The 27,725-nt window shown below is 50.7% G+C and overlaps 2 protein-coding genes across 4 annotated transcripts in view; one reads left to right on the forward strand and one right to left on the reverse strand.

Annotated features, from left to right (window-relative positions):
* The first annotated feature begins 5,987 nt into the window (after positions 1-5,987).
* Positions 5,988-27,319, forward strand: AIFM2 (apoptosis inducing factor, mitochondria associated 2). 3 transcript variants are annotated; one of them, XM_025395467.1, is made up of 10 exons: positions 5,988-6,123; positions 14,891-15,084; positions 15,470-15,585; positions 17,745-17,864; positions 18,368-18,460; positions 21,313-21,421; positions 22,439-22,591; positions 24,096-24,296; positions 24,860-25,047; positions 27,254-27,319. In XM_025395467.1, the coding sequence occupies exons 1-9, from the start codon at positions 6,017-6,019 to the stop codon at positions 25,009-25,011; spliced, it is 1,245 nt and encodes a 414-aa protein (XP_025251252.1). In that variant the 5' UTR covers positions 5,988-6,016; the 3' UTR covers positions 25,012-25,047; positions 27,254-27,319. The 3 variants fall into 3 exon arrangements, with proteins under 3 accessions (XP_025251252.1, XP_025251254.1, XP_025251255.1); XM_025395469.1 differs by lacking the exon at positions 27,254-27,319 and having other exon boundaries at positions 6,037-6,336; positions 14,894-15,084; positions 24,860-26,905; XM_025395470.1 differs by lacking the exons at positions 5,988-6,123; positions 27,254-27,319 and adding an exon at positions 6,136-6,336 and having other exon boundaries at positions 24,860-26,905.
* The window catches only part of LOC112630959 (core histone macro-H2A.2), a 59,871-nt gene continuing 59,044 nt past the window's right edge, over positions 26,899-27,725 (reverse strand). Inside the window, exon 9 of the mRNA XM_025395471.1 lies at positions 26,899-27,659. Coding sequence (XP_025251256.1) covers positions 27,494-27,659 — 166 coding nt within the window. The 3' untranslated portion in view covers positions 26,899-27,493. The remainder of the gene's footprint in view (positions 27,660-27,725) is intronic.

Raw genomic sequence — 27,725 nt, forward strand, 5'->3', positions numbered from 1 at the left:
CCTGCCTCAGCCTTCTGAATAGCTGGGACTACAGTCATGTACCACCACGTCTGGCTAATTTTTTTATTTTTGTAGAAATGGGGTATTGCTTTGTTGCTCACACTGGTTTCAGCCTTCTGGTTTCAAGCAATCCTCCTGCCTCAGCTTCCCCAAGTGCTGGGCTTACAGGTGTGAGCCACTGTGCCCAGCCCAGAAATATACCCTTTCTGTGCTGTTTTCTCAGCAGGATTTGAGCTCACGGGATACTGTTCTGCCAGACTGGCCCTCATAGCTGGTCATGTGCCAGTCAGAGCTGGGTGGGGCTTGCAGGTCCCGGAAGGCGGTGGTCTTGACCTGGCAGCAGGTGCTTAAAAAATGCGTAGGGTGGGTGGCAGTTGGGGAGTTCAAGGGTTAATGAGGCCAGGGCAACCCCCAGGAGCTGAGGCGAACTCTGTGAGTCAGGACTGTGCCATGTGCACAGGGCCCTTCATGTGTGGGCCCTCGAATGATCTCCACTGGCAGGCTGAAAGCCCTGTGAGGGGCGGCTGTGGGCAGAGGCCACGCAGGAAGAGTGCCTAGGAGTCATTTGTTTCTAACACCTGTGTGCTGAGTGTCAATGCTGGGTGTGGTGTTATGATGTATATTGGTTTTCATCCAGCATTCCTGACTCGTGACTCCCATAGTCCTTGTTCCAGTCTTTGTTGGAATATTGGGTATGTTAGGGCTCTGGGGGCAGGCCTCTGACCTCTGGGTATCTTTTCACTAATGTTCGCCCACTTTTTTGATGGTGGGTCCTAAAGACCTTCCCATGAGAGAGTCTCGATCCTGGGGGAAGGAATGCTGATGTCATGAAGCTTCCATAAAAACCCGAGAGGACAGGGTTCAGAGAGCTTCCGGATAGCTGAACACCTGGCGCTTCCTGGAGTGTGGTGTGCCCATGGAGGGCATGGAAGCTCCGCACCCCTTCCCCTTCCCTCATTCCTTGCCCTATGTGCATCTCTTCATCTGTATCCTTTGCGATATCCTTTATAATAAACTGGTAAACATAAGTAAGTGTGTGTCTCTAAGTTCTGTGATCCACTCTAGCAAATTAATTGAACCCAAAGAGGAGGTCGTGGGAACCTCAACTTGAAGCCAGTTGGTCAGAAGTTCTGGAGGCCTAGACTTGTGCCTGGTGTGGTTGAGGGGGGCGGTCTTGGAGACTAAACCCTTAGCCTGTGGGGTCTGACAATGTCTCTGGGTAGATAGTGTTGGAAATGATTTAGAGGACACCCAGCTGATGTTCACTGCTTGTTGGTGGGGAAACCCCACACACATTTGGTCACTGAAGTCTTCTGTGTTGATGATTGTGATGGCATGAGAGTAGAGGGAAAACACGATTTGAGGAGAGTTTTTCCTAAAACATGGGGCAATCACAGAACACTCCTGGGATGGTTGTTCTTCCCTTTATAGATTAGGAATGGGTCCAGAGGTCATGGCTAGTTTAAGAGAAGTTCTACAGTAAGTTAATGGTAGCAGAGTCCTAGATCTGAGGGCTGACTTTGCTGTGAGGGGTTGGGGGGGGTTTATTCTCACACATGTGGGTACTGATATGGTTTGGGTGTGTCCCCACCCAAATCTTATCTTGAATTGTAACTCACACAATTCTCACATGTCATGGGAGGATCCTGGTGGGAGGTAATTGAATCGTGGGGCTAGGTCTTTCCTGTGCTGTTCTTGTGACCGTGAATAAGTCTCACAGATCTGATGGTTTTAAAAGCGGGATTTTCCCTGCACAAGCCCTCGCTCTCTTTGCTTGCTGCCAGCCATGTAAGATGTGACTTGCTCCTCCTCACCTTCCGCCATGATTGGGAGGCCTCCCTAGCCATGTGGAACTGTGAGTCTATTAAATCACTTTTTCATCTCAGTCTCAGGTATGTCTTTATCAGCAGCGTGAAAATGGACTAATACAGGTATCAAGGCACCCACAGGCTACTTGGGGAGACTGATGTGTCAGCCCATTAGTGCAATAAGCAGGGAAGCTCTGTCCAGGGAAGAATATGTCTGGGGACCCAGAAGGGGTGGGTCAGGTAAGGCTTCATCAAGGTGATTCAGTTTCTGAACTGAAACTCAGTTCAGAAACTCAACTCATGAAAAGTTGAAACTCAGTTCATGAAACTTAACTCATGAAACGTTGAAACTCAGTTCATGAAACTCAACTCATGAAAAGAGAGTTCAGAGTTTACCAAGTGGACTGGAAACAGTGTTCCAGGCTGAGAGCGGCAGGAGCTGGGACAAGGAAGTGTGGCACAGCTTCCTTGTGGAGAGAAAATTGGAAAAGTGCAAGACAGGCCCAGGGACCAGTTACAATGGCTTGGAGAGAGAAGACAGCTGAGGCAGGACTGGTGAGTGTGGTGAGGTCAAGTGACAACACAGGAGGTAGAACTGACGAGCTCCCTAATTTGAGACCAGGTGCTGTGTCTCAACGTATGTAATCCCAGCACTTTGGCATGCTTGAACCCAGGAGTTTGAGACCAGCCTAGGCAGCATAGCGAGACCCTGTTTCTTTAAAAAAAAAAAAAAAAAAAAATTAGCCAAGTATGGTGGTGCACACCTGTGGTCCCTGCTACTTGGGAGGCTGAGGCAGGAGGATGGCTTGAGCATGGGAGTTCGAGGCTGCAGGAGGATGGCTTGAGTATGGGAGTTCGAGGCTGCAGTGAGCTATGATCATGCCACTGCACTCCAGCCTGGGTGACAGAGGGAGACCCTGTCTCTCTAAAAGGAAAACAAAGATCTAATTTGGGACCATGAGTGGCACTCACTTGCCACGTCCTGTTAGCCTGGTCCCTGGATGCCTATGGGGAGGGAGACAGCCTCATTAACCAGTCCACTGGCCTGGAACTGATGCCCTCGCAAGAAATGCACTTCTGTTGTATTTGAGCCATTACATTTGAAGTCTATTGGTCATAGCAGCAGAACTTGCCTTCACTAATATAGCCTCTCCCTAGCTGGGAGCACCATACCAAACCATGTGTTGGGGGAGAGAAGAAATGAGGATATTCCTCTCTTCTTTGAAGCTTACAAATTTAGCTGGAACTACGTATGGAAAAGGAGAACATTTACCTGGCTCTTCAGATCTAAGATTGCCTGTTCTTCAAGTGGGCACACTGCCTCTGTTTCTCTGGGCTCCTGAGGTAACCCAGTACCTTGGAGCTCCTCCAGCCCTGGGAGCCACCAGAAAAGCCACCTGTTGTCTGTAAGGAAGTGCCCTCAGGCCTGGCTGAGCTCATTACAGCAGTCAGCCAGCAACTCTTCCTCCTCTTAGATTCTGTCATGTTAGACAATCTGCCTGCTGTCCCCACTAACCATCAAAGTTCTGTGGAATGAACTTGTCACTTTTTCAGCATCCTAGCCACCACACTTTCCTGCTACCTCTGGCACTTGGAAATTCAGAGACAAAAGCCCTTTTTTAGGCAGCGAGCCCTGATTTTCAGTTCCAAAGCTATGGGCACTGCTGGATGGGACCAGAGGAGTGGTGTGCAGTGAGCTGCCTGGAGGGGTTGCATGAGACCAAGTCCTCTCTCCTGGATGGAGGTGTCTTCTGGTTGCCAAGAAAGTATTGAGTGATCATCAGAAAAATTCCTTGGTTTTCATGGTTTGTTGCTTTGTAGCAGGTCTTAAGGAAAAAAAGATTTTCATGGTTTGGGACAGGTCCTTAGAGATGGGCCACACCAGCCCTGACATGCCTGAGCCCAGTGGTGGGCCACCTAACACCTCTCTCTCCTTCCTTCCAGCTTTATCTTTGTCCTGCTCTTTCTGGAGTTCTTTCCTTGCATCCTGCCAGCTGGCATTCCCTTTATCCTTGCACGCCTAGCTTCCACACAAAGCCTTCCATGACCTTCCCAAGCCTCAGGGCTGATTCCCTGCACTGGGCAGGCTGTAGCCTCTCTGTTCACCTCTCTGTGTCACATGTTACTGGGTACATGCCCAGTAAATTCCCCACAACTGAGATTCTGCTTTGCCTGAGCAGTGCCCTCTGGCTCCTTAGGGATGATGCCCGCTGAGGGGTTTCCTGGCTTTAAGGTCATGGTTCAGGCTGGGCACAGTGGCTCACACCTGTAATCCCAGCACTTTGGGAGGCTGAGGCGGGCAGATCACTTAAGGCCGGGAGTTTGAGACCAGCCTGGCCAACATGGTGAAACCCCATTTCTACTATAGCTGGGCGTGGTGGCAGGTGCCTGTAATTCCAGCTGCTTGGAAGGCTGAGGCATGAGAATCGCTTGAGCCTGGAAGGTGGAGGCTGTAGTGAGCCAAGAGCATGCCACTGCACTCCAGCCTGAGTGACAGAGCCAGATTCTTCTCCCCACCCCAAAAAAAGGGGTCATGGTTCAGACCTCCATTGTAGGCCCACCCCCTTGCTTTACTAGCTGAGGGACCTTGTCTAAATTCTTTAGCCTATGGAAGCCTAAATTTCCTTATCTGCAAAATGGAGATTAATAAAACTTACCTTGCAGGACCTTTGTGGAAAAAAAACAAAAAACAAAAAACAAAAAACAAAAACTTGAGAAGGCATTCAAAGCACTTAGTTCGTGATCAGTAAATATGAGCTTATTGTTTTTCTAAGACAATGAGTAGGATTTTTCATCAGAAATAAATCATTCTGGTTGCCTTGGGCAAACTAATCTGCAATATAAAATATCTATAATAAATGGCTGCTGTGTATTCATTGCTACTATTCATGTGCCAGGTACCATGCTAAAACACTGTATAAAAATGATTTCATCGAGACTTTTCCACAACTTTTTTTTTTTTTTTTTTTTTTTTTGAGCTGGAGTTTCGCTCTTGTTGCCCAGGCTGGAGTGCAATGGCATGACCTCCTCTCACTGCAACCTCTGCCTCCCGAGTTCAAGTGATTCTCCTGCCTCAGCTTCCTGAGTAGCTGGGACTACAGGCATGTGCCACCATGCCAGGCTAATTTTTTGTAGAGACAGTGTTTTACCATGTTGGCCAGACTGGTCTTGAACTCCTGACCTCAGGTGATCCACCCAACTCGGCCTCCCAAAGTGCTGGGATTACAGACAGGAGCCACCGTGCCTGGCCCTTATCCACAACTCTTAAGGTAGGTGCTAATATTTGCATTAAGTAGATGCAGATGGCTTATCTTTTGCTGAGTTAGCTTGATCTGATTTGAACTGGCAATACACTGCCTTCCAGGTCATTGTCCTGCCTGGGGGTCTTTGCACATCCAGACCACACTTCCTTCCTTTTTACCTAAATCTAACTCTTTCTCATCCTTGAAGAGAGGTATTTGCACCCTTCCTTTGCCCCATCTTTTTCTATTTTTTCATTTCATTTATTTTATTATTATTGTTATTATTATTTGAGACAGAATCTCACTGTCACCCAGGCTGGAGTGCAGTGGCATGATCATGGTTCACTGTAGCCTCAAACTCCTGGGCTCAAGTAATCCTCCCACCTCAGCTTCCCGAGAAGCTGGGACTAGAGGTGTGCACCATGAAGCCCGGCTAATTTTGGTAGGTCTCACTATGTTGCCCAGGCTGGTCTCCAACTCCTGGGCTCAAGTGATCCTCCCGCCTTGGCCTCCCAAAGTGCTGGGACCACAGGCATGAGCCACCGTGCCTGGCCACACCCAATCTTTCTTACTGCAGTTGGTGATACATGGTTTTTGTTTTCTCTATACATCTATTTTTTGGTGGTGTGTTTAACATCTGTCTTTTCCCAGACTGTCGCCTCCATGAAAGCAGGAACCTTGTCTGTTTTCTCCTCCATGTTATCCCCCCAACGCCTACCACAGTGCCTGGCATATGTAGGAGCTCAACAGGGTTTGCGGAACTATTATGTGTATGTCTGAAGGAAGGAGGTTGGCAGTGTGCGCAACGTGTGAGGGGAACCCCACTCTCCAAGGTTCCAGTGGCTTTAAAGGTGTCCTCGAGAAAGTAAGAGGGACAGGGGGACACTTGTTTTCCTTCCTTCCTTCCCTCCCTCTGTTTCTTTTTGCTTTAAAGTATGCTGAAAGGACACTTTGAGCCAAATCTGAATGGCTCGGGCAGGGCTGGGGCGTGGGTGCTGGCAGGCGCGGGAGAGGCGACATCTGGCCATGGGAGCATTTGTTTCAAAGTTCGAGGTCGTTCGCTCGGGGTCAAGGTCAGTCGGGCGGGCCGTTCGGAGACCAGCCCCGGCGTTCCAGGACCGTTTCCGGGGCCCGGCCAAGGCGTTGCCGCAGGGTCGGGGGCCAGCGCTAGTGCTGAGTCACGCCCCGTCCGGGAGCGCCTCGGGTGGGTAACTTGGGAAGACTACGAAGCCGGAGCGGAAGCCGGAGCGGGAGCCGGAGCGAGAGCGCGCGGGCGCTGCCAGCAGGTGAGATCGCGCCACCGGGCGGGCTCTCGAGACCCCGGGCGCCCCGGGCGGGACAGGGACCCGGAAGAGGAGTGAGCGGATCAGAGGCCTGGCGCACGCCGTGTCAGGCGTGGGGAGGTCCGCGCAATTGTGGCGCTGTGAGGAGAGGGATACTCGGCTCAGGCCCGCCCCTCTCCGTCTTCCCCAAAAAATGCAACAGGGAGATTTGCTCCTGGCCGAGGGCAAATTAAACTCCACCCTCTTCGTTTGGCCCCTAAATCCCTGCTAAGGTTTCCTAAGGAAGATGGGCTTAGGCCGGGAAGGGCAAACTGGGGAAGAGGGAACACGGGGCGAGTGTAACCCGGATCCTGCGAGGACAGTCCGAGGGTCCGCTGGGTAGAAGCTGCCGGTCCGGACAGAAGCAGGTGTGAAAAGAAAGGGAGAAACCTCGGTCTCTAAGAGGAAAGGGATTGGAGTTACCCCAGTGTCCATAGGCTCGGGGGTTTCACTAGGAGGTCTGCGTCTCCCTTCCCGAAGCCCTGGGTGCTGCAGGGACAAAGACCAGAGGTGAGTAAACTAACTGATGGGACGCGTGCAGTCGACTGGAACTGAATTAGTGGGCGATATTGGGGCTCTACTTCCAACACCACCTGATCAACACACCCTGCCTTTCCCTACAGCGGGAGTCTTTTTGACCCTGGAATTTAAGGTGAGGGTGGGGAAGGGTAAGGTCTCTTGGGAGTTGATGATCCTGTAGGAGGACAGGTGTAGGGCAGAGAGTCATAGTTTAGGATGCGACTTCCAGGTTTCCGGACTCTGCGCCTGTGTTCAAAAGCCTGTATCAGGGTCCAGTGTGCATACATGCACCTGCCAGAGAGCCCCGGGATCTCAGATCCCACATGCCCTCACCCCAGCACCTACAGAGGAGTTCTCCAAGGAGCACAGTGTGTCACCAAGAAGGGCACTGAGCCCCAGCCAGGGTAGGGTCTTACTCAGGACTACCCACCCCAGAAGTGATGGGCTGGGCAGGCCAGTGGACTCCAGGGCCAGCCTGGCTTTGGCTGGTGGTGAAATGAAGCCAGCATCCAGGTACAGGTGATGGGCAGACCACGGGGACCACGAAGTAACTGGCTCTGAGGAGGATGGACAAGTTGCTTGGCCTAGGTTTTCTGTGGGGGAGTGAATATGACATCCAGATGAATCTGTCTGCCCCAGAGCTGCCCTCTCCTGGTGGTAAAAGGAGGCTGCCTCCCTTCAGACTTTGAGTCCCTTTTCAGAAATTGGTCTTTTGGGGGTTCTGTTCTTCAAGTAGTCCCTGAGGGGCTGGCCATAGAGTGTCCCAGGGAGGGAGGCTGCCCAACCCTCTCCATCCTGCTCTGTCCCCCAGGTGGAGGAAACCTCCATGGCGCTGTGAGTTGTGCTGTAGTGGCCTTCTCATCCGGGACGGCCACTCTGGGGACGTGGCTCTCCAGAGGTTGATGTTGAAACCTACCCTCTGCATAAGCCATGACGGCTCAAAAAGCATCGTGTTTTATTTGTAATCTTTGTGAAGCAATAGCGGAGCAATTCTGGGATGACATTCTTGCTTTGATCAGAGCCCACACGCTTCCCGCTGTGTGTCTTCTGAGGCACGACCTCTCAACAGCACTGGCATAAATGTAACTTCCTGGTTTTTCAGTAGTCCTATGGGCTGCTTATTGTGGAAGAATACCCTTGAGATCAGGGTGGATGCTCTTGGCAGAGAAGACAGGATTGACTGAGCAAATGCTTGTGTATGTGTGTGTCTGTGTGTGTGTGTGTTGTGGGAGGGAGCAAAGGTAAAGTTACTGAGGAGTTCCTGGACAACCAGGGTTTGTTCTGTTCTCTTAGGCCTTCTTTTAAGCTGACTTCCTGAATGTAGACGGACGTAGTTAAGATTGTCTGTGATTCCCACCAGGGCTTTTGTGTTCAGTTCAAAATCAGACGGTGGATTTAGCAGTTCCTCAAAAAGTTAAACTTTGAGTTACCGCATGACCCAGCAATTCCACACCTAAATATTTATACTAAAGAGGATTGAAGACCGGTTCACACAAAAACCTGTACACAAATGTTCATAGTGGCATTATTCACATAGTCAAAAGGTGGAAACAAGCCAAGTGCCCGTCAGCTGATGAGCGGATAAACAAAATGTGGTCTATCATACCCCAACGATGGACTGTTACTCAGCCAGAAAAAGGAATGAAGCACTGATACATGCTACAACTCGGATGAAACTTGGAAACATTATGATCAGTGGAAGGTGTCACAAATGAAAAGCCATGTAGTATATAATTCCATCTACATGAATTGTCTAGAATAGACAAATCTGTAGAGACAGAAAGAACAGTAGCTACCCAGGGCTCGGGTAGGTGGGGTACAGGATTTATTTTGGGGGTGATGGAAGTGTTCTGGAATTAGATAGTTGCGATGGTTGCACAACCTGGTGAATACACTAAAACCCATTGAACTTACATCTCTTTTTTTAAAATTTAAATTAAATTTTTTTTTTTTTTTTTGAGACAGAATCTTGCTCTGGCGCCCAGGCTGGAGTGCAGTGGCATGATCATGGCTCATTGCAACCTCAACGTCCTAGGCTCAAGCGATCCTCCCACCTCAGCCTCCTGAGTAGCAGGGACCACAGGCATGTGCCACCATGCCTGGCTAATTTTTTGTATTTTTTGTAGAGATGGGGTTTCACCATGTTGCCCAGGCTGGTCTTGAACTCCGGAGCTCAAGCAGTCTGCCTGCCTTGGCTTCCCAAAGTGTTGGGATTACAGGTGTGAGCAAGCCTACATCTCATTTTTTTTTTTTTTTTTTAGAGATGGGGTCTCGTCTAGGCTGGAGTGCAGTGGTGCAATCATAGCTCACTGTGAGCTTTCATCTTAGGTAGTAAATTGTATATGTGAATTCTATTTTGATTAAAAAAATTAGATGGTGAGAGGTCTGTCTTGTTATTAAAAACTTATTATTTCTGCAAAAATGACATATGCTTGTTTGAAAAAAATTCAAACAATACAAAAGCTTAAGGAAGAAAATAAAAACATCATCTATGACCACTATTAGCATTTTGGTTCAGAGAGCAGGTTTGATGTGTTCAGAATTGAACTTGGGCAAGTTGTTGAACTTTTTTCCAAAACAAAGAGAAAAAACTCATATATTAAATGTGAAGATATGGGTAAAAGTGCAACAAATGCTAACTGCTGTAATCGTTACATGTATATGTGTATACATATTGAGGTGGATGTGTCTTGTTGGACAAAAATGGGATTAGGTTGTACACGCTTCTGTGGCCTTTTTGGGACCGGGCAAACTAATCTGCATTATAAAATATATAGAATAAATGGCTGCTGTGTATTCATTGCTACTGTGTGCCAGGCACCGTGCTAAAACACTTTACATAAATGATCTCATTGAATCTTTTCCACAACTCAAAATGACAGTGACTCACACCTGTAATTCCAGTACTCTGGGAGGCTAAGGCAGGAGGATCCCTTGAGGGGCCAGGAGTTCAAGATCAGCCTAGGCAACTAGCGAGACCCTTATCTCTACAAAAATAAATAAATAAATAAAAAATTAGCCAGCTCAGGAGTTCGAGGTTATAATGAGTTATGATCGTGCCACTGCATTCTGGCCTGGATGATAGAGCAAGACCCTGTCCCTAAGAAAATTAAAAACAAGTAAATAAATAAATAAATATTGCCTGACTTTTTCTCTCTTTTTTTTTTGAGACAGGGTCTCACATTGTTTTCTAGGCTGGAGTGCAGTGGCATGAAGCACTGATACATGCTACAACTCGGATGAACCTTGAAAACATTATGTTTTGTGTCAATCAGATTGTGTATGTGTGTCTTTGTGTATGTGTGTTGTGGGAGGGAGCAAAGGTAAAGTTACTTACTGCATCCTCAAACTCCTGGGCTCAAGCAGTCCTCCTGCCTTTGCCTCCCAAAGTGCTAGGATTATAGGCAGGAGCCACCACACCCAGCCCTTGCCTGACTTTTTCATGGACAGACTTTTTGTATAAAAACATCATTCACAGGCTGGGCACGGTGGCTCGCACCTGTAATCCCAGCACTTTGGAAGGCCGAGGCAGGCCGATCACTTGAGGTCAGGAGTTCAAGACCAGCCTGGCCCACATGGCAAAACCCTGACTCTACTAAAAATAGAAAAAACAATTGGCTGGGTATGGTAGCACATGCCTGTAATTCCAGCTACTTGGGAGGCCGAGGCAGGAGAGCTGCTTGAACTCAGGAGGCAGACGTTGCAGCCAGTGAGCCGAAATCTACTGTACTCCAGCCTGGGCGATAGAGTGAGACTCCATCTCAAAAACAAAACAAAACAAAACAAAACATCACTTACCCTTTAAAAATGACTGGCTACACAGTACTGCATTGTATGGGTTTATATTATCCTGTAGTCTCTCATTGGTGGCAGTTTCCATTGATTGATGGAGTGTCACACAGGTGGAGGTTTGCACAGCACTACTGCTATGTTAGAACATGTAACTGGACATCCACTAATTCCATATGTGCATTTTCATCACCTACAGGATGTGTGGCTGGAAATGCAGCTCTGTGGCATAAGCCCTTGCTTTAGGTGTCTGGCCAAGTAGATCATCGTCAGGCAGAGGGGAGTTCACTGTCCTCTGGGGCCAGGCAAGAACCGACACTGGCAGAGCCAAGGAGAGTCAGTGTGTCCAAGAGTATTGGGCAAGGGACTGCCAAAGAGGCAGGGTCAAATCTGCTGGAGAGTCACTGGCCTCCCTATTCCACAAGTAAGGGTGGCATGGGTCAGTAGAGGAGAGAGAAGAGAGAGCAGATTGCAGGAGAGACCTCAGGCAGCATGAAGAGGAAAAGTGCCTCCCCTCCCTGGCCGTGCTCTGGCCTGGTTGTCCCCTCAGGCCCCAGACCCTTCACAGGGAACCCCGGAAAAGCAATTTGCCTTCCTTGGGTGAGGCAAGAGTTTCCCGTTTTGGGGAAGCAGGTTGATGATCCTAGGGGGTCAAGGGCTCGGCTCCTTTGATCAATTCATTGCCCCTGAGGTCCACTCTGGGGTCTAGACTTTCCTCCCTGGGAAGAGACCCCATGAAGGGCCTGGGGCGGGCTTGTCTGTCCACCTGGTTGTGAAAGCTGCCCTGGCATGGCAGGCTGTCTGTCTGTGCCGGCCCCTGTCACCTGTCCTCGGAGCCTCCCCACCTTCTGCCGCAGGTACTGTGAACTCTACCGCCCTCCTCCCTTCCTGCCACTGGGCCTCTGGCCCAAGTTGTTTCCTCTGCTAGGAAGGCCTCCTGATCTCGATCTTTTTCAGGGCTCTAGGCTGTCCTTTTTGAGTGTCCCTGGGTGGTCCAGTGTGACCTGACACACAGTAGACTCCCCTATCCCTATACCTGGCAAGCTGCGTAGCCCCTCTTAGGGGCCATGCCCAGCTAACTTGGAAGTGGGACTTTCTGGGTGTTTTCTTGACCTCATCCCTGGCTGACAGCCCCAAGGGTAGGACCCAGCACAGAGGGTTCCACGCTGCCAGGGGCTGGTGAAACACATGCCATCCACGGCCTGCCTCATCACTGCCTACATTCTCAGGCCCTGCGCAGCTCCTGGTGTTCACTGTTACCTCTGGCTGAGCCTGTGGGCCCTCCTGGGTCCTGGTCCCTGGGAGACATTCCCTTCTGGCCCAGTTGGCAGATTCGGCCTGAGGTATGCTTGGGATTAGCTCTAGACAACCCTTCTGAGGCCTTAGAGAAGCCAGGGTGGCCCTGCCTGCTGGGGGGCTTGTCTTGGGTCCTAATCACTGCCAGGGCTCAGCTTATTCATCTGTAAAATGGGTATGTTCAAGCCTCCATGCTTTGGGGACCATTTGACCCTTGAGAAACAACTTTAAATCCCCTCCAATCCGTTGTGTCAGTGCCCTCCCTCCGCTATGCCGTCCTCCCCCAGGGGAGAAGTTAGGCAGTGGACATTTGAACACCAGTGGGAACAGTGCCCCGAGTTCTAACCAAAAGCTGCCCCGTAAGTGTGGGATGATTTGGGGACCGTCTTGGGGAACCACCACCATGTCTTGGAAACCAGTGTGTACGAGGACATCTCGGAATATTATAACTGGTTGGGACTTAATAGTCCCTTCCCATTATAGGGGGTAAATTGAGGCCCAGAGAGGGAAGGGGTTGTGCCCCAGGCCCGCACAGACGGTCAGGGCAGTGCAGTAGCCTTCCAGCGGCCTGAGGGTCCCAGATGAGCTGGAACACACTTCCTTATGAGGCTGTTCAGTGGCTTGATGTCTATCCTTCAAGGATGACCTCAGAGTCTATATCCTCCTTCGCTGACACCCCCTCCAGTCCCCCTTCCTGAAGCCCACAGCAGCTGTTGAGCCTCTCTGGCTGCTTTCTGTATAGTGTGAGCTTGGTTTCTTTTTCTCAGCATCTCCCCCCAGCAGCCTGGCTTATTTCTGCCTCTCTTTAGGGCTCAGCACAGCCAGGAGGACGGTTGATTGCCTGTGACCTCTCAGGGTCTCAGCTGCAGTCAAGAGTGCCCCTCAGTGGGCTGCGCGGCTCCTCCCACACCAGCAGCCCTCTGCCTGCCTGAGGCCCACACTGCAAGCATCCTTCTTTGGGGTTCTGCTGGGCTGGAGACAAGGCCTCTGGTGCAGCCCGAGGCCAGTCCCTGAGCCCTCCTCTGTCTGGGGCAGACTCTGGGATGCACCAGGTGACCCTGTTTACCAGCCTTCCAGGCTGGCTTGGGGAGCCCAGGCAACTTTGCTGCTGTAGGGGCCGAGGCTGTTGAGTTGGATAGAAGGCATACAAATTTATTTAATGTGTATACACAGGAGCCTTCAGAAGGAAGACCCAACCCCCAAAAGAAGTACAGAAGCTTATATACCATCTTGAGGTCATAAAAAGAAATGGGGATTGGGTGTGGTGGCTCATGCCTGTAATCCCAGCACTTTGGGAGGTTGAGGTGGGAGGATCACTTGAGCCCAGGAGTTTGAGACCAGCCTGGGCAACAAAGGGAGACCCCATCTCTACCAATATTTATTATTTTTATTGTTTTATTTTTTTGAGATAGGGTCTCACTCTGTGACCCAGGCTGGAGTGCAGTGGCACAGTTATGGCTCACTGTAGCCTTGACCTCCCCAGCTCAAGTGACCCTCCCACTTCAGCCTCCCAGTTAGCTGGGACTACAGGTGCACATCACCACGCCTGGCTTTTTTTTTTTTTTTTTTTTTTTTTGTAGAGACAGAGTCTGTCTATGTTACCCAGGCTGGTCTGGAACTCCTGGGCTCAAAAGACCCTGCTGCCTCAACCTCCCAAAGTGCTGGGATTACAGGCATGAGCTGCTATACCCAGCCCCATCTCTATAAGTAATTAAAAAATTAGCCAGGCATTGTAGCACACAGCTGTGGCCCCTCCTTCCTACTCCATGATCACAGTCTTAATTCACACCACATTTGTCTTAGTCTGTTTTCTGCTGCCACAGCAGAATATCACAGACTAGGTAATTATAATAAACAGAAATATATTGGCTTATGGTTCTGGAGGCTGGGAAGTCCAAGATCAAGGGCCCAGTGTCTGGTGAGGGCCTTCATGCTGAGTCATCCCATGGTGGAAGGCAAAAGAGAGAGTGACAGAGAGCAAGAGCTTGAACTTGCAGCCTCAGAGGCCCTTTTATAATTGGTATTAATCCATTCATGAGGGTGGAGACCTCATGACCCAAACACCTCTAATTAGGCCCCACCTCTCAACACTGTTCCTTTTTGGGAGACATATTCAAACCCTAGCAGCAGCATTTTGCAGGATTCTTGTCGTAACCTGCTAATTGACCTCCTTAAACCTGGACCTTAAGTTGGTGACCTGTGAGCTGGGCCGAATCTGGTTGCAGTGTTTGTTTGATGCAGTGCTTAAAGAATGTTTTTTGTTGTTCCTTTAGATGTGGCCTATGCGTGCCAGTTCCCCACAGGTGTGCCCACTGTTTCTTGTTATTGCACCTCTTCCCAGCTTCCCACATCATTGACACTGCCCACCTGGTTATTTGACTTTGTAAGGTCTACCCTCATAAGGGCAGGGACCGTATCTGCCTGTTTGACCACAGGATACACAACACAGAGCGTGTCAAAAAGCAGGAGTTCAATTCATATATGTTGTTGAGTGAACATTATTCCCCTCTTCAAAAGTCTTTTTTTTCCTCCTGCCCCACTGCAATCTCTCCCAAAAGTCTTCGATGAACTATATCAAGTGAAAAACAAACGTGCAGAACACTTTATTTAATGGGTGCAAAAAATAATCGTGATTATAGGTGCATAAGCTATCTCTGGAAGGAGTCGTCCAAACTTGCTGCGTAACAGTGGATGCCTCTGGAGAAGGGAACTCGGTATTTGGGGGATGGGCTGGAAGTGGGATACCCCCTTGTTCCTTCTGAATTTAATTCAAATTTTATAAAGTTGGAGTTTCATTAATCAAAGATTTACCTCATCTAAAAAGGTCAATTCAAGATTGAGGCCTCTCTCACTGTGGGACCTCCCAGCCCTCCCAGCCACCCTGACACTGATGGGCTCTCCTCTTCCTTCCCAGCAGTGCCTGGTTCGAGATGGGGTCCCAGGTGTCGGTGGAATCGGGAGCCCTGCACGTGGTGATTGTGGGTGGGGGCTTTGGTGGGATCGCGGCGGCCAGCCAGCTGCAGGCCCTGAACATCCCCTTCATGCTGGTGGACATGAAGGACTCTTTCCACCACAATGTGGCCGCCCTCCGAGCCTCCGTGGAGACAGGTAACGTGCTCCCATCTGGGGTTGTCTCTGTGAGGGTGGTCTTGTCTCCACTCTGGGGCTTGATTTTAGGGCTGGGGGTGGTTTTCTCCATTTAGGGCAAAGTGCCTGCATTCCACTATCAGACAAGTTCTGGAGAAACTCAAGGTCTTTGGTCTTAAGTAGCCACCATAATGAGACCCTAGAAGTAAAAGCTTGAGCTTTTCTGAGGGTCTGAGGCCCACACTGGCGTTTTAGGAGATAGGGGTACCCCAGGCATACGTATGGCCTGACCCTTTGGTCAAGGGCCCCCCTGTTGGTGTGCAGCTTGTGAAAGGTTCTGAGTCACTCTGGCTTCCTGTGGGCAGCCTAGCTCTGCCCTATGACCTCTTCTGTGTCCCTTCCCCAGGGTTCGCCAAAAAGACATTCATTTCTTACTCAGTGACTTTCAAGGACAACTTCCGGCAGGGGCTGGTGGTGGGGATAGACCTGAAGAACCAGACGGTGCTGCTGCAGGGCGGTGAGGTGAGTAAGGGCCAGCCCCGCTGCCAGCTGGCTCAAGGGCCCACGGCAGGGCCTGGGCGGGATCCTCCAGGGTTAAGAGAGAGCTAGGCTGGGGGCAGTGGCTCATACCTGTAATCTCAGCCCCTTGGGAGGCCAAGGCGGGTGGATCACCTGAGGTCAGGAGTTTGAGACCAGACTGCCCAACATGGCAAAACGCTGTCTCTACTGAAAATACAAAAATTAGCTGGGCGTGGTGGTGGGTGCATGTAATCTCAGCTACTCAGGAGGCTGAGGCAGGAGAATTGCTTGAATTCAAGAGGCGGAAGTTGCAGTAAGCTGAGATTGCACCACTGCACTCCAGCCTGGGTGACAGTGAGACTCCATCTCAAAAAAAAAAAAGAAAAAAAGAAAAGAGAATGCTGTGTGTGAGCCCCAAGCCCTGCCTGGTGCTGGGCAGATAGCGGATTCCTCATAAACAGAGGCTTGACCACAGCAACCACAAGAATATGGTGGCAGATATTTCTTTTGTAATTCCTGCATGCCAGGCCCTGTTTGTAGCCTTTACGTAAATCTCATGAATGTTTTCTGTGCCTCTATGGGGAAGGTGGTATAACCTCATTTTGCAGAGAAGCTAAAGGGTTAAATGGCTTGCTTAAGATCCCACAGCTGGTAAGAGACTGACCCAGGATTTGAACCCATGCAATTTTAGCCCAGAGCCCATGCTCTAAAAGCCAGTGTCCCAGACAACTCCCAGCCTTGGCCAGCCCTCGGCTCTGTCTAGAACAAAAAGTTAGGCACACATGGTCCCACATCTCCTGGATCGGGATGTCACTGGGGCAGAGATTTCCCTTCACTCATCTGTGTGTTCCCCCACCTCACATGTGCATCATGGAGCCTGGCACACACCTGCCATGACTTGAGCTCCATCGACAAACTGCCACCAGCTCAAGATAAGTGTCACGTCCAGCCCACCCCCACTTGGTGTTTGAAGCTAAGGGGGCATCGACAAAAGGAAACACAATTCCTTTCCTTGATGAGTATGTGATTTAGTGTGACCCAGCTCTTCTTGAATTAATGGGGCCAGATAGTTTCCTGGTTGGAGAGATTACTGAGTGTCTCCTAGTCCTGCAGTCTCTGGCCATGCATTTTAGAACCCTGAAAGATTCCATGAGGGCATCTCGGAGGTTCAGGGGAAAGTGGGGGCTGAGTGGAGTCCAGGCCCTCCAGCCCCTCCCATTGGAGCAGCTCTGTTTTTGTCAATTTTATATATTTAGGCTCCAAACAAGATTTCCTTTTCTTTGTTTAAAATTTTTTTTAATTAAAAAAAACTTTTTTATTGTTTTTGAGACAGAGTTTCGCTCTTGTTGCCCAGGCTGGAGTGCAATGGCATGGTCTTGGCTCACTGCAGTCTCTGCCTCCTGGGTTCAAGCGATCCTCCCGCCCCAGCCACCTGAGGAGTTGGGATTATAGGCGCGTGGCACCATGCCCAGCTAATTTTTGTATTTTTTAGTAGAGACAGGATTTTGCTATGTTGATCAGGTTGGTCTCAAACTCCTGACCCCAGGTGATCTGCCTGCCTTGACCTTCCAAAGTGCTGGGATTACAGACGTGAGCCACCGCACCCAGCCTAAAATTTTTTTTTATTTTTAATTTAAAAAAATTAAATTATTTATTTTTTATTTTATTATTTATTTTTAATTTAAAAATTAAATTAAGCTGGGGTCTCGCTATGTTGTTCAGTGCAGTGGCTGTTCACAGGTGTGATCCCGCTACTGATCAGTCTTTCTTTCCTTTCCTTTTCTTCCTGGCGGAGGCAGGAGGAGGGTTCTTCTAAAACATCCGGGAGGTTCTGCGCTAACTCCCTCGGGCAGTGTCCGATCCTGCAACCCTGCCTCCTGCCACTGGGCTGCCCCTTCCACTGCCATGCTGGGTGGCTCCTGTTGCCCCTGAGTTCTCCATGCAGGAGGTAAACTCCGCTTCCTTAGGTCTTTCCCCAGGTTCTAGTGCCATCCCTTCGGCTAACCAGTGTGGTGGTTTCACTCGGTCCCATAGGGGCTGCCTCGGGTGCCTAGAGGGGCCTCTGCCTGGTTTGTCCCAGCTGGCAGGCCAGGAGTAGGATGCAGAGGCCTAGGCCTGCCCTGCCCTGCCCTACCCTCATCTTTTGTTTTGGTCTGTCTCAGGCCCTGCCCTTCTCTCATCTTATCCTGGCCACGGGCAGCACTGGGCCCTTCCCGGGCAAGTTTAATGAGGTTTCCAGCCAGCAGGCCGCTATCCAGGCCTATGAGGACATGGTGAGGCAGGTGAGCTATGCACTGAAGGCATGGGGCAGGGCGGGCAGATGGGAGGACAGCTGTGGGGATGCCTAAGCCTGCAGCTGGGAGGCCATGGGGGTGTTCAGAGCTGCTGGCTGTAGCCATAGAGTTGGAAAGTCACTAGGAAGAGACTTTCCTGGGAAGAGACCTTGAACTTGCTGCTAGAGCCAGGATGTGGGCACCCCAGACCTGCTCATGTTGCCCTTGGTATGTCTCTTACTTGCCTCTCCTGGGGCTTTTCATGGGTGCCCTCCGCTCCTGTTTTCACAAGGCTCTGTGTTGTGTAGAGCAGGCTTAGATCCACGATCTCAGGCAGTTTCCACAGCAATTCTGCGAGGTGGGTGGGAGGAAGCACATTTGGACCCAAAATGTGGAAAGGGTTCTCTGCCCTCCTTTGGCCCAGGGAGCCACACCACAGGCTGAACCAGCAGACAGGGGTGGATGCGTAGGTGTGTTTCATATGTCCCTGTTTCACGTGTCCTCTTCTCCAGGTCCAGCGCTCACGGTTCATCGTGGTGGTGGGAGGAGGCTCGGCTGGAGTGGAGATGGCAGCAGAGATTAAAACAGAATATCCTGAGAAAGAGGTGGGCCGGGCTGCCTTGCCTTGGAACTCTAAGTGGTTGGCTTTTCTCTGCATTATCTTAGGAACATCAGGAATTCTCTCAGGGCAGAGAAGTCTGGAGCTCTATTCACATCAACTGAGAGTGTGTATTTCTGCCAAGGTGCGATTCTCTAGGGGATTTTTCCTGCAGAGCTGGGATCCTGCAGCACCTGACCTTACAGAGCTGCTCAGGGTGTGTCTTCTCTCAAGGAAAGATCCTGCCCTCTGCTCCAACCTGGAGGATCAAGCCCAGGGGCGATACCTTGCAAAAGCCGAACTTCTGTGTCGCCTTCAGAATTCAGGCCTTTGTGATATAAATGTATATTTGATTGCCTCTTGCTGACAACCAGCTTAGACAAAGACACCTTCAGTTGTTGCTTTGGTCTCTGCCTGATACGGTAGCCCCTGCTCTGAGCAGCCCCATGGTGGTGGGGAGCCTGCAGCATAGCCCCGCTCTGCCCACACTGGGGAATGACTGTACAGCACTGCCTTCCACCCGTGGGTGGGAACAGGGAGGGGACATCAGCCTGCCCTGTTGCTTTCTCATGCTCAACGGACAGAGATCCTACCTGGCAACCTAGTGAGAAAGAGGAAATCCTGGCACCCTGTCCAGGCTTGGCAAGGGCTGAGTGATAATCGTCATTACAGGTCCTCTAGGCGAGAGCTGGCTGGCAGTTGAAGCCAGATGGGCTTCTGAGGGCCACGTGGGGCCTGTGAATGGATCTTTTTTCCTCAGGGAAAGGCAGATTGGTTTTGAAAAGAAAAATCAATAGAGGATACTTTAATTATATGGCTGTTCTCTGACAAATTGTTGGAAATTATGATGAGTGATTGATATAGTTACAATTCATTCATTTTGATTTATGAGGGTTCTATAGGGAAAAACCAAACTATTTTTCTCTCTACTCACTGCACACTTCTGGGATGAGATCTGTGGGTTTTTTTCCCCCACTGACCAATTCTCTGACAACAGCTGGGTGTCCTACAGTTCAATTCAATTCTGACACTACCTGGCGTTAGTGCAGACCCCACAGGTCAAGGGCTCAGTCCCACGATCCTGCCCCAACTTCCGACATCAGTTGCAAGTCCCCAACTTACCCACGCTCTGTCCCACTTGGCTACAAGACAGAGATTCTCATGACTCTCTCCTTGGGTTAAATAATTTGCTAGAGCAGCTGAAGGAAGCCAGGGAGACAGTTTACTTGCTGTTGCTGATTGATGACGAAGGATGTTTTAAAGGATAAACATGAACATTTAGATGAAGAGGCACATAAGGCATAGTCTAGAAGGGTCCTGAGCACAGGGGCTTCTGTCCCCATGGAGTTGGGGTACACCACTCTCCTGGCATGTGGACATGTTCACCAACCTAGAAGCTCTCTGGACCCTGTACTTCAGGGATTTTTATGGAGGGTTCATCAGGTAGGCAAGGGTGATTATGACCTCAATCTCCAGCCCCTCTCTCATCCCTGGAGCTGAAAGTTCCAGACTTCTAAGCTGGCTTGGTCTCTGGTGACCAGTGATCATCCAGGAGCCCATCAGGAGTAGCTTCATTAGAACAAAAGATGCTCCCATCACCCAGGAACATCCAAGGAGTTGGGAGCTCTGTGTCAGACCCTCCCATCACTCAGGACATTACAAAGATCTCAGGAGCTCTGTATCAAGAACTGGCATCGAGGACCAAATATTAGAACAAATGATTCTCTCTTAGTACCCCAGTTTACAAGGGTTTTAAGAGCTCTGCATCAGGAACTGGGGGCAGAGACCAATACATACCTTTCTTTGTTTCTTTTTATTTTGAGACGGAGTCTAGCTCTGTCAACCAGACTGGAGTGCACTGGCGCGATCTCGGCTCACTGCAAGCTCTGCCTCCTGGGTTCATGCCATTCTCCTGCCTCAGCCTCCCAGTAGCTGGGACTACAGGTGCCCGCCACCATGCCTGGCTAATTTTTCTTTTTTTTTTTTTTTAAGTAGAGATGGGGTTTCACCATGTTAGCCAGGATGGTCTCTATCTCCTGACCTCGTGATCTGCCCACCTCGGCCTCCCTAAGTGCTGGGATTACAGGCGTGAGCCACGGCGCCCGGCCGTCATTTCTTCTTATTTCACAGGGGTCAGACCAGTCTGAAGTAGTAAAAAAGTTCAAGTAACTCAGTAAAATATCCACATGTTTAGGGTTAGTAGAACATGTGGGTAGTAGCAGCCACCCTTTATTAAGGACTTAATATGTTCTGAGTTACATGCTTTATATATATATTTTTGCTCATCATTACACAATTCCTATGAGTGGGGCTGTTTGTGCCCATGTTAGGGAGCCTTTGGGAGGTGACCAAGCGAGTATCAGAGATGGGATTTCAACCCAGGCAATTTGATGTCAAAGCCCAGGCTTTGAACATGATTACAACATGAGGTGCCCGGGACACCTCCCTGTGTTGTCCCAGACAGCAAGTAGACATGCCTGGAAGCGCTAATTTTAAACCAGCTTTAATGTTGACATCAGCCTGATTGACTATTGGAATGTCCATGGCTTGTATAATTATAAGTGCCCAAGGATGCTTGAAGATAATTTTCCAGGTGGCCCTAGGTGAGGTGTAAGTTGTGATGTGTTGGCATATTGATGTGCTGGCCTGGGTGGGTACTGAAAGAGTCCTAGTCTAGAACATGTGGGCTTAAGCCCAGCTCACCACTAATTGGTTCTGGCACTGGACAGATTACTTCTCTGGGGCTTCAGTTTCCTCATCTGTAACCTGGAGGTACGAGTGGAGATGGACATTCGTGCAATGTTTGTGTTTGAAGACTCAGGGGCTCCTTCTCAGGCCCTGTGGTCGTTTTGTCCGCAGGTCACTCTCATTCACTCCCAAGTGGCCCTGGCTGACAAGGAGCTCCTGCCCTCCGTCCGGCAGGAAGTGAAGGAGATCCTCCTCCGGAAGGGCGTGCAGCTGCTGCTGAGTATGTGCACCCTCACCTCCCTCCCCGCCCCGCCCCGCCCCGGCCTGGTGAGATGTGGCTTGGAGGCTTGGTCACTGCCTCCAACAGGAGGTCGGCTATAGTCCACCCCAGGCTCTCTCTTTTCCACTGTGTCCTGGGGTGGAGCATGAAGCGCTCAGAAGCTGTCATGAGCATCAAAGCCCATCTGAGCCTTGTCCAGCTGGAAGTTGTGCCTGTCCCTGGGCAGGGAAGAGGGCCTGGTACTTACGGGATTTCCATGTCCTGGTTATTGCTTTGGATGCAGTGCAGATGGTGGGATGCCTGTCTGCTGAATTTTTCTTAAGTGCATCTGAAGGATTTGCCCTGAATATGATGTCTCTGTGGTCGAGGGAATAGGTTTATCGGTTTATGTTTTGAGAGTTGTGAGGAGTGTGGCCTTCTTGTAGAGCAGGGCACAAGACCCACCCAGCATATGCTGGACAGAGGGGTTCTCTTCCAGTGCTGTGGCCCCTACACTTCACTGCACGAGGCCCCAGCCTCTTCTTTTTTTGGGAGGGTGAGGCATCTGCCCTGTGAAGGGCCCGCGTGGCTGCCTCAGCCTCCTTTTGGTCACTGTCACTTTAGGCAGTGAGTGAAGTGAGCGGGCTTCTCTTTCTCTGGCTTTCCCCTTTGTCGTGGTGCACTTGGAGCGCTTGTCCTGCCTGGTTAGGATGGCGTGGCTGGCATTTAGAGAGGCGTGTCTGAGGTCTTCCGCTTTTCTGAGAACTTCTTGGGAAACAGCCTCGCTTCCCTTCAGGAAGTCCTCCAGGGGCTTCTTGGAACTTTTCTCCAGCTGGACCCCTTGGGGCCAGATGTCCAGATCAGCTTTGTGGGCCATAGAGTGGACTGAGGGAGGGGCATGGTGGGAAGACTGGGTACAGCCATTGCCCAGTTGGGCCCCAGAGGTCCAGGCCCTCCCCAGGATCAGCCTTGGCTTGGGGCCCAGGCTTGATGGGGTCCCCCCTTTCACCAGCCTCCTGGTCATGAACCCCCTTCTAGGTGAGCGGGTGAGCAATCTGGAGGAGCTGCCTCTCAATGAGTATCGAGAGTACATCAAAGTGCAGACGGACAAAGGCACAGAGGTGGCCACCAACCTGGTGATTCTCTGCACCGGCATCAAGATCAACAACTCCGCCTACCGCAACGCGTTTGGTGAGCAGGTGCCCGGCTGGGCTTCCCCCGTGCCGCCTTGCTCTTCGGCACTCTCTGAATGCCCTGCAGTGCTTGCCCCCAGGAGTCCACACCTTGCTGCCTTCCCCCTTTCTTCCCAACAGCTCAGACTTTAAATTCAGTGAGGGTCCACCCTTGCTGAGCTCTCCTCAGCTGTGACGATGGCTGGGTTCCAGGTGGCCAAGGTGACCAGAATCTTCTGAAATTAGGGCCGCCCCCTAGTGGTAAGAGATGGGAACAGGCGTCAAAGAGATGAGAAAGGTTGGTGTTTTCTTTCTTTCTTCCTTACCTGGTGACAGAAGAAATTCAGGGTCAGGCCTTCCTCTCTCCTGAGGCGTGCTGCTGCCCCCAAACCCAGATCCAAACATCTGGACTCTTGAGCTTGGATTGACTGGGGAGTGGGGTTGGTAACATGGCCTGGTTTCTTAAAGCTCGGTATTTGGGTATTTAGCTGGCTGGAGGTGGCAGAGGTGGACTGATGTGTGTTCAAGCCTTCATTTGTGAGCAGGAAACTCAGTGGCCAGGCCTGCTGGTTGCTTTGTGTCCTCAAGTCCCTGTCATTTACTCCCGAATGCCCTTTCCTGACAAGGAGCTCCTGCCTTTTGTCCAGCAGGAAGTAATGATCCAGTCCCAGGAAAAGGAAGCCAGTCCAGGCTGTGTGTAGCGGTGGGATTGAGGGCTTATAATGGACAGAGATCCCAGAATTTAATACCTAATTGACCTAATGTTGTATTTTCAAATACAAGTTTTTAAAAGTCCCTTTAAAAAAGCAGTTTGTCATATATTAAAGCTCTGCGTTTATTTTTAATGCTCCAGTTTTGTTTTTTATTTTTATTTTTTTGAGACAGACTCTTGCTCTGTCATCCAGGCTGGAGTGCAGTGGCGTGATCTTGGCTCACTGCAACCCCCACCTCCTGGGTAACCCCCACCTCCTGGGTTCTAGCAACTCTCATGCCTCAGCCTCCCCAGTATCTGGGATTACAGCTGTATGCCACTAAGCCCGGCTAATTTTTCTATTTTTGGTAGAGATGGGTTTCACCATGTTGGCCAGACTGGTCTTGAGCTCCTGGCCTCAAGTGATCTGCTCGCCCCAGCCTCCCAAAGAGTTGGGATTACAGGCATGAGCCATCACGCCTGGCCTGCATTTATTTTTAAAATCTCACGTTCAAAAGTAAATTCAAGACTCAGCTAATCACTGTAACTTGTAGAGAGTTATGTACGTTTCTAAAAGGAGGCCTGTTGGTATTTTGACCCATTTCCACCCTGGCATCAGCAACCTTGCCTCTGCAGGAAGAGTTGTGAGGTGGAGACTTCAGGGGGGAGTAAGTTAGGTGGGAGGGTGGCCTCTAGAGCAGGCACCTCCAGGGGCTGGTCATGCCTCAGGAGGGTGGTCTGACCAGCGTCTAGAGCTCGCCCTCACCTCCTCGTGGTGGCCACTTAACACAGCAGCTCAGTGTCTTGGTTTCGGTGTCATTTCTTCTGGCAGAGAGCAGACTGGCCAGCAGTGGTGCTCTGAGAGTGAATGAGCACCTCCAGGTGGAGGGCCACAGCAACGTCTACGCCATTGGTGACTGTGCCGACGTGAGGACGCCCAAGATGGCCTATCTTGCTGGCCTCCACGCCAACATCGCCGTGGCCAACATCGTCAACTCCGTGAAGCAGCGGCCTCTCCAGGCCTACAAGCCAGGTAAGAGAGGCCCCGTGCGCTTTGCAGTTTTAAGAGAGTTTGGGGTTAAATGTGGGGAAGCTTTTTTCGGCTATCAGATACCTGGCCACTAGAACAAACTCTCCAAGCTGGTGATGGAAACATCCCCCTAGAGCTCTTTAAAAATAGGCCGGGCGCAGCGGGTTTACACCTGTAAACCCAGCGCTTTGGGAGGCCGAGGCGGACAGATCACCTGAGGTCAGTCACCTATCTCTACTAAAAATACAAAATTAGCCAGGCGTGGTGGTGCGCGCCTGTAATCCCAGCTACTCGGGAGGCTGAGGCAGGAGAATCACTAGAACAAGGGAGGGGGAGGTTGCGGTGAGCAAAGATTGCACCATTGCACTACAGCCTGAGCAACAAGAGCGAAACCCTGTCCAAAAAAAAAAAAAAAAAAAAAAAATCAGGGCCTCACCCACCTTCCTAAAGGGATTTCACATTTTCCGGCCCTGAGTCCGAAGGCCTTGGGAAGGATCAGCACTCTGGGAGTTGCAGCCCCAGGAGGTTCAGTGAGGTTCTGGTTGTTTCTGTGTCTCTGCTTGCAGGTGCACTGACGTTCCTCCTGTCCATGGGGAGAAATGACGGCGTGGGCCAAATCAGTGGCTTTTATGTGGGCCGGCTCATGGTTCGGCTGACCAAGAGCCGGGACCTGTTTGTCTCTACAAGCTGGAAAACCATGAGGCAGTCTCCACCCTGATGGAAAGGCCGGGCGGGAGATGAGCTACCGCAGCAGGTGGGCGTACGGACTGCTTGGCGCATGGCACCCACCTGGCAAGTGCTAGAACGAATGCTGTTCTTCTGGAATAAGATGCCAATGATGTGGTGGCCAGAAATGCAACTTGTATAAAACAAAAATGGGAGAGAGGGAGGCATTAAACAAATACCCCCTTAGAGGATTCTTTTTGGGTTTCGAAGGTGTGCTTGCCGCGGTACTGGCTGAGCGGCTCATGCGTGCTGGCTGCATGGTGCTGGGGAGGCCACAGCCAGCCCTCCCTCTGCACCTGGCTCCTCTGGGATGTGCATTGCCTGTGCGTGTGTTTGTGGTCATGACCTGTGTCATTTAGAGCTCTCAGAGGAGGGCAGAGAGCTGGGCTCTGGTGGCTAGTGTCTGTCTGTGAGGGCAGGAAGGAGAGCTGCACATTGAGAACAAAGGAGGGACCTGAGGTGGAGAGACGCCCTGCACCCCAAATTTCTGCCATCTCATGGCTGGGGAGCCCATACATTCTGCAACAACCAGGGACTTCACAGGAGCCCTGTTTTCAATCCTCTAACTGGTGCATAATCCCTGTACTCCTTAAGCCTCATGGCCTTCCTACATTTCCACTTTATTTATTTTTGAGACAGAGTCTCGCCCTGTCATCCAGGCTGGAGTGCAGTGGCACGATCTCGGCTCGCTGCAACCTACATCTCCCGGGTTCACGTGATTCTCTTGCCTTAGCCTCCCGAGTAGCTGGGACTACAGGCGCGTGCCAACATGCCTGGCTAATTTTTTTTTTTTTTTTTTAAGTAGAGACGGGATTTCACCTTGTTGGCCAGGCTGGTCTCGAACACCTGACCTCAGATGATCCATTCATCTTGACCTCCCGAAGTGCTGGGATTCCAGGCATGAGCCACTGCGGCCAGCACATTTCCAGTTTTAGATCCTAACTCCATACCGTAGGCTACATTTAAGAAGAGCTAGATAAAATTTCCCTTCTGGTTACCCCACCCTGACAGAGTGCATTTTTACATGGCTAGCAGGGGTTGAGACTGCAGCCTGGCCTGCCAGCCACTGGAGGTATTTAAGGAAGGGCAGATAATGTGACTCTCTGCGGGGTGCCATCTGCTTACCCATTAGCGAGCAGAGGGGGTTTCTGCGGGTGACCCCCAGCATATTTCTAGGTCACTCATGGGCAGATTTGTAAGTGACAAAACTCCAGCTGATGCTGGGGATGGGGAGACGGCCCTCCGAGGGACTTTGTGGTTTTGTGCTTCTGGTTTCCTGGCCAACCCCAGGGTCACTTGTCCCGAGGCCCAGCTGGGCACTAATGTCTGCCACCGACTATGTTATGGTGTATAAATGACTCCTCTATTTGAGAGAGAGCTTCCAATCCGGAGGAGCCCCTCTTGGACCGCCTGGGTTCAAGCTGCATAGCAGAAGTGGTTGATGAGTTCATCTGAAGAAATTCAGGCCCCACCTCCCCACCCTGCCCCTCCCTGCACCCTTTTGATGGTGGCCCCTGGGTACTTGGGCAGAGTCCTTGGGATACCAGCCTCTCTGGGGTTCTCAGGCCATCCTGTTGGGGCTGTTGCCCAGGCCTAAGTGAGTCGTGTGCCTCTCTTGGAGGATGGCTGTTCCCCTGGCGGCTTCATCCAAGGATCTGTCTTCATGGACCACGAAGGGAAGCCCACCTTTCTGGAGGCAGGACCTTCGGCCCGAGAAACACAGGCCCTGGTGCTATCTGACCTGGGGCCCAGTGAGGTGGGAATCCCAGTGTGTGAGTGACAGGCCTTGTTCTGTTGACTTACAATATTCTAGAAGGACCTACGTGTGGGGACACCGTTTTCCAAACTGAGGAAAATGTTGCAATAAAAGAATATGTTGTAAGAAAGACACTGGATCTTTTATTTTTTTCCTTTCATTTTCTTTTTCTTTAAAAAACAAAATGAAACAAAAAAAAAAAAAAGCCTGAAGCAAAACCTTTTTAGGAGTAGTTACAGGTATTACAGGGGTGGGGGCGGGGGGCACTAAAATAAAAGAGAAAAGCACCAGTGAGATGTCTCCCATTTTCTCCTCTCCGCCACGGAACACGCATACCAACAGAGCCCAGGTCGCTTTTTGCCCTCTTCCCTTAGAAAAAGGAGGAACAGAAGATTTAAGAATTTTGAAAGGATTTTTTCTTGTATGAGTGTGTGTAAAAGTCGATGCTATAAATCTAAAACGAGGTCTGTTTTTTTAGAAAAGTTCTAAAACAACAGGAGGAAAACACATGGAAAGAAACCCCGCGCGGAGACCTGCTTCCTTACAGATGGAGGCTCTTTTGGAGGACAGTGTGAAGGGCAGAGGGCTCCCTGCACCGGCAGGACCTGCCTGGCCGCCCTCTACTCCCCCGCCGTCACCCCTCCTCTCTCCTTTTAAAAAGCAAAACCCACTCTTGGGACTCGGGTGGTCCTCTGATCCCTGCTGGAAAGTGCAGCGGCTACTTGGTGTCGAGCTTGGCCATCTCCTGCACGTAGATGCCGATGCTCTCGCTGTCGAAGAGCAGGAAATACACGTTCTTCAGCGAGGATGCGCTCGAGTCATCAAAGTGGGCTGAGATGGCTTTGAGGGTCACCTGGGCCGCGGTCTGTTTGGGAAAGCAGTTTCTGTGCCAAAGCAAAAGAAGAGCTGGTGTCATTTTGGTCCCTGAGAGCCATGGGAGCATGAAGTAC

The sequence above is a fragment of the Theropithecus gelada genome, chromosome 9 (assembly GCF_003255815.1).
Source record: "Theropithecus gelada isolate Dixy chromosome 9, Tgel_1.0, whole genome shotgun sequence".
Lineage (NCBI taxonomy): Eukaryota > Metazoa > Chordata > Mammalia > Primates > Cercopithecidae > Theropithecus > Theropithecus gelada.

Excerpts from the sequence above, each read along its gene's own strand:
- AIFM2 (XM_025395467.1), top strand. The coding sequence starts at position 6,017 with ATGGCTCGGGCAGGGCTGGGGCGTGGGTGCTGGCAGGCGCGGGAGAGG. Across the intron at positions 21,422-22,438 it reads GGGCGTGCAGCTGCTGCTGA|GTGAGCGGGTGAGCAATCTG; the intron begins GTATGTGCACCC and ends ACCCCCTTCTAG. Across the intron at positions 22,592-24,095 it reads CGCCTACCGCAACGCGTTTG|AGAGCAGACTGGCCAGCAGT; the intron begins GTGAGCAGGTGC and ends TTCTTCTGGCAG.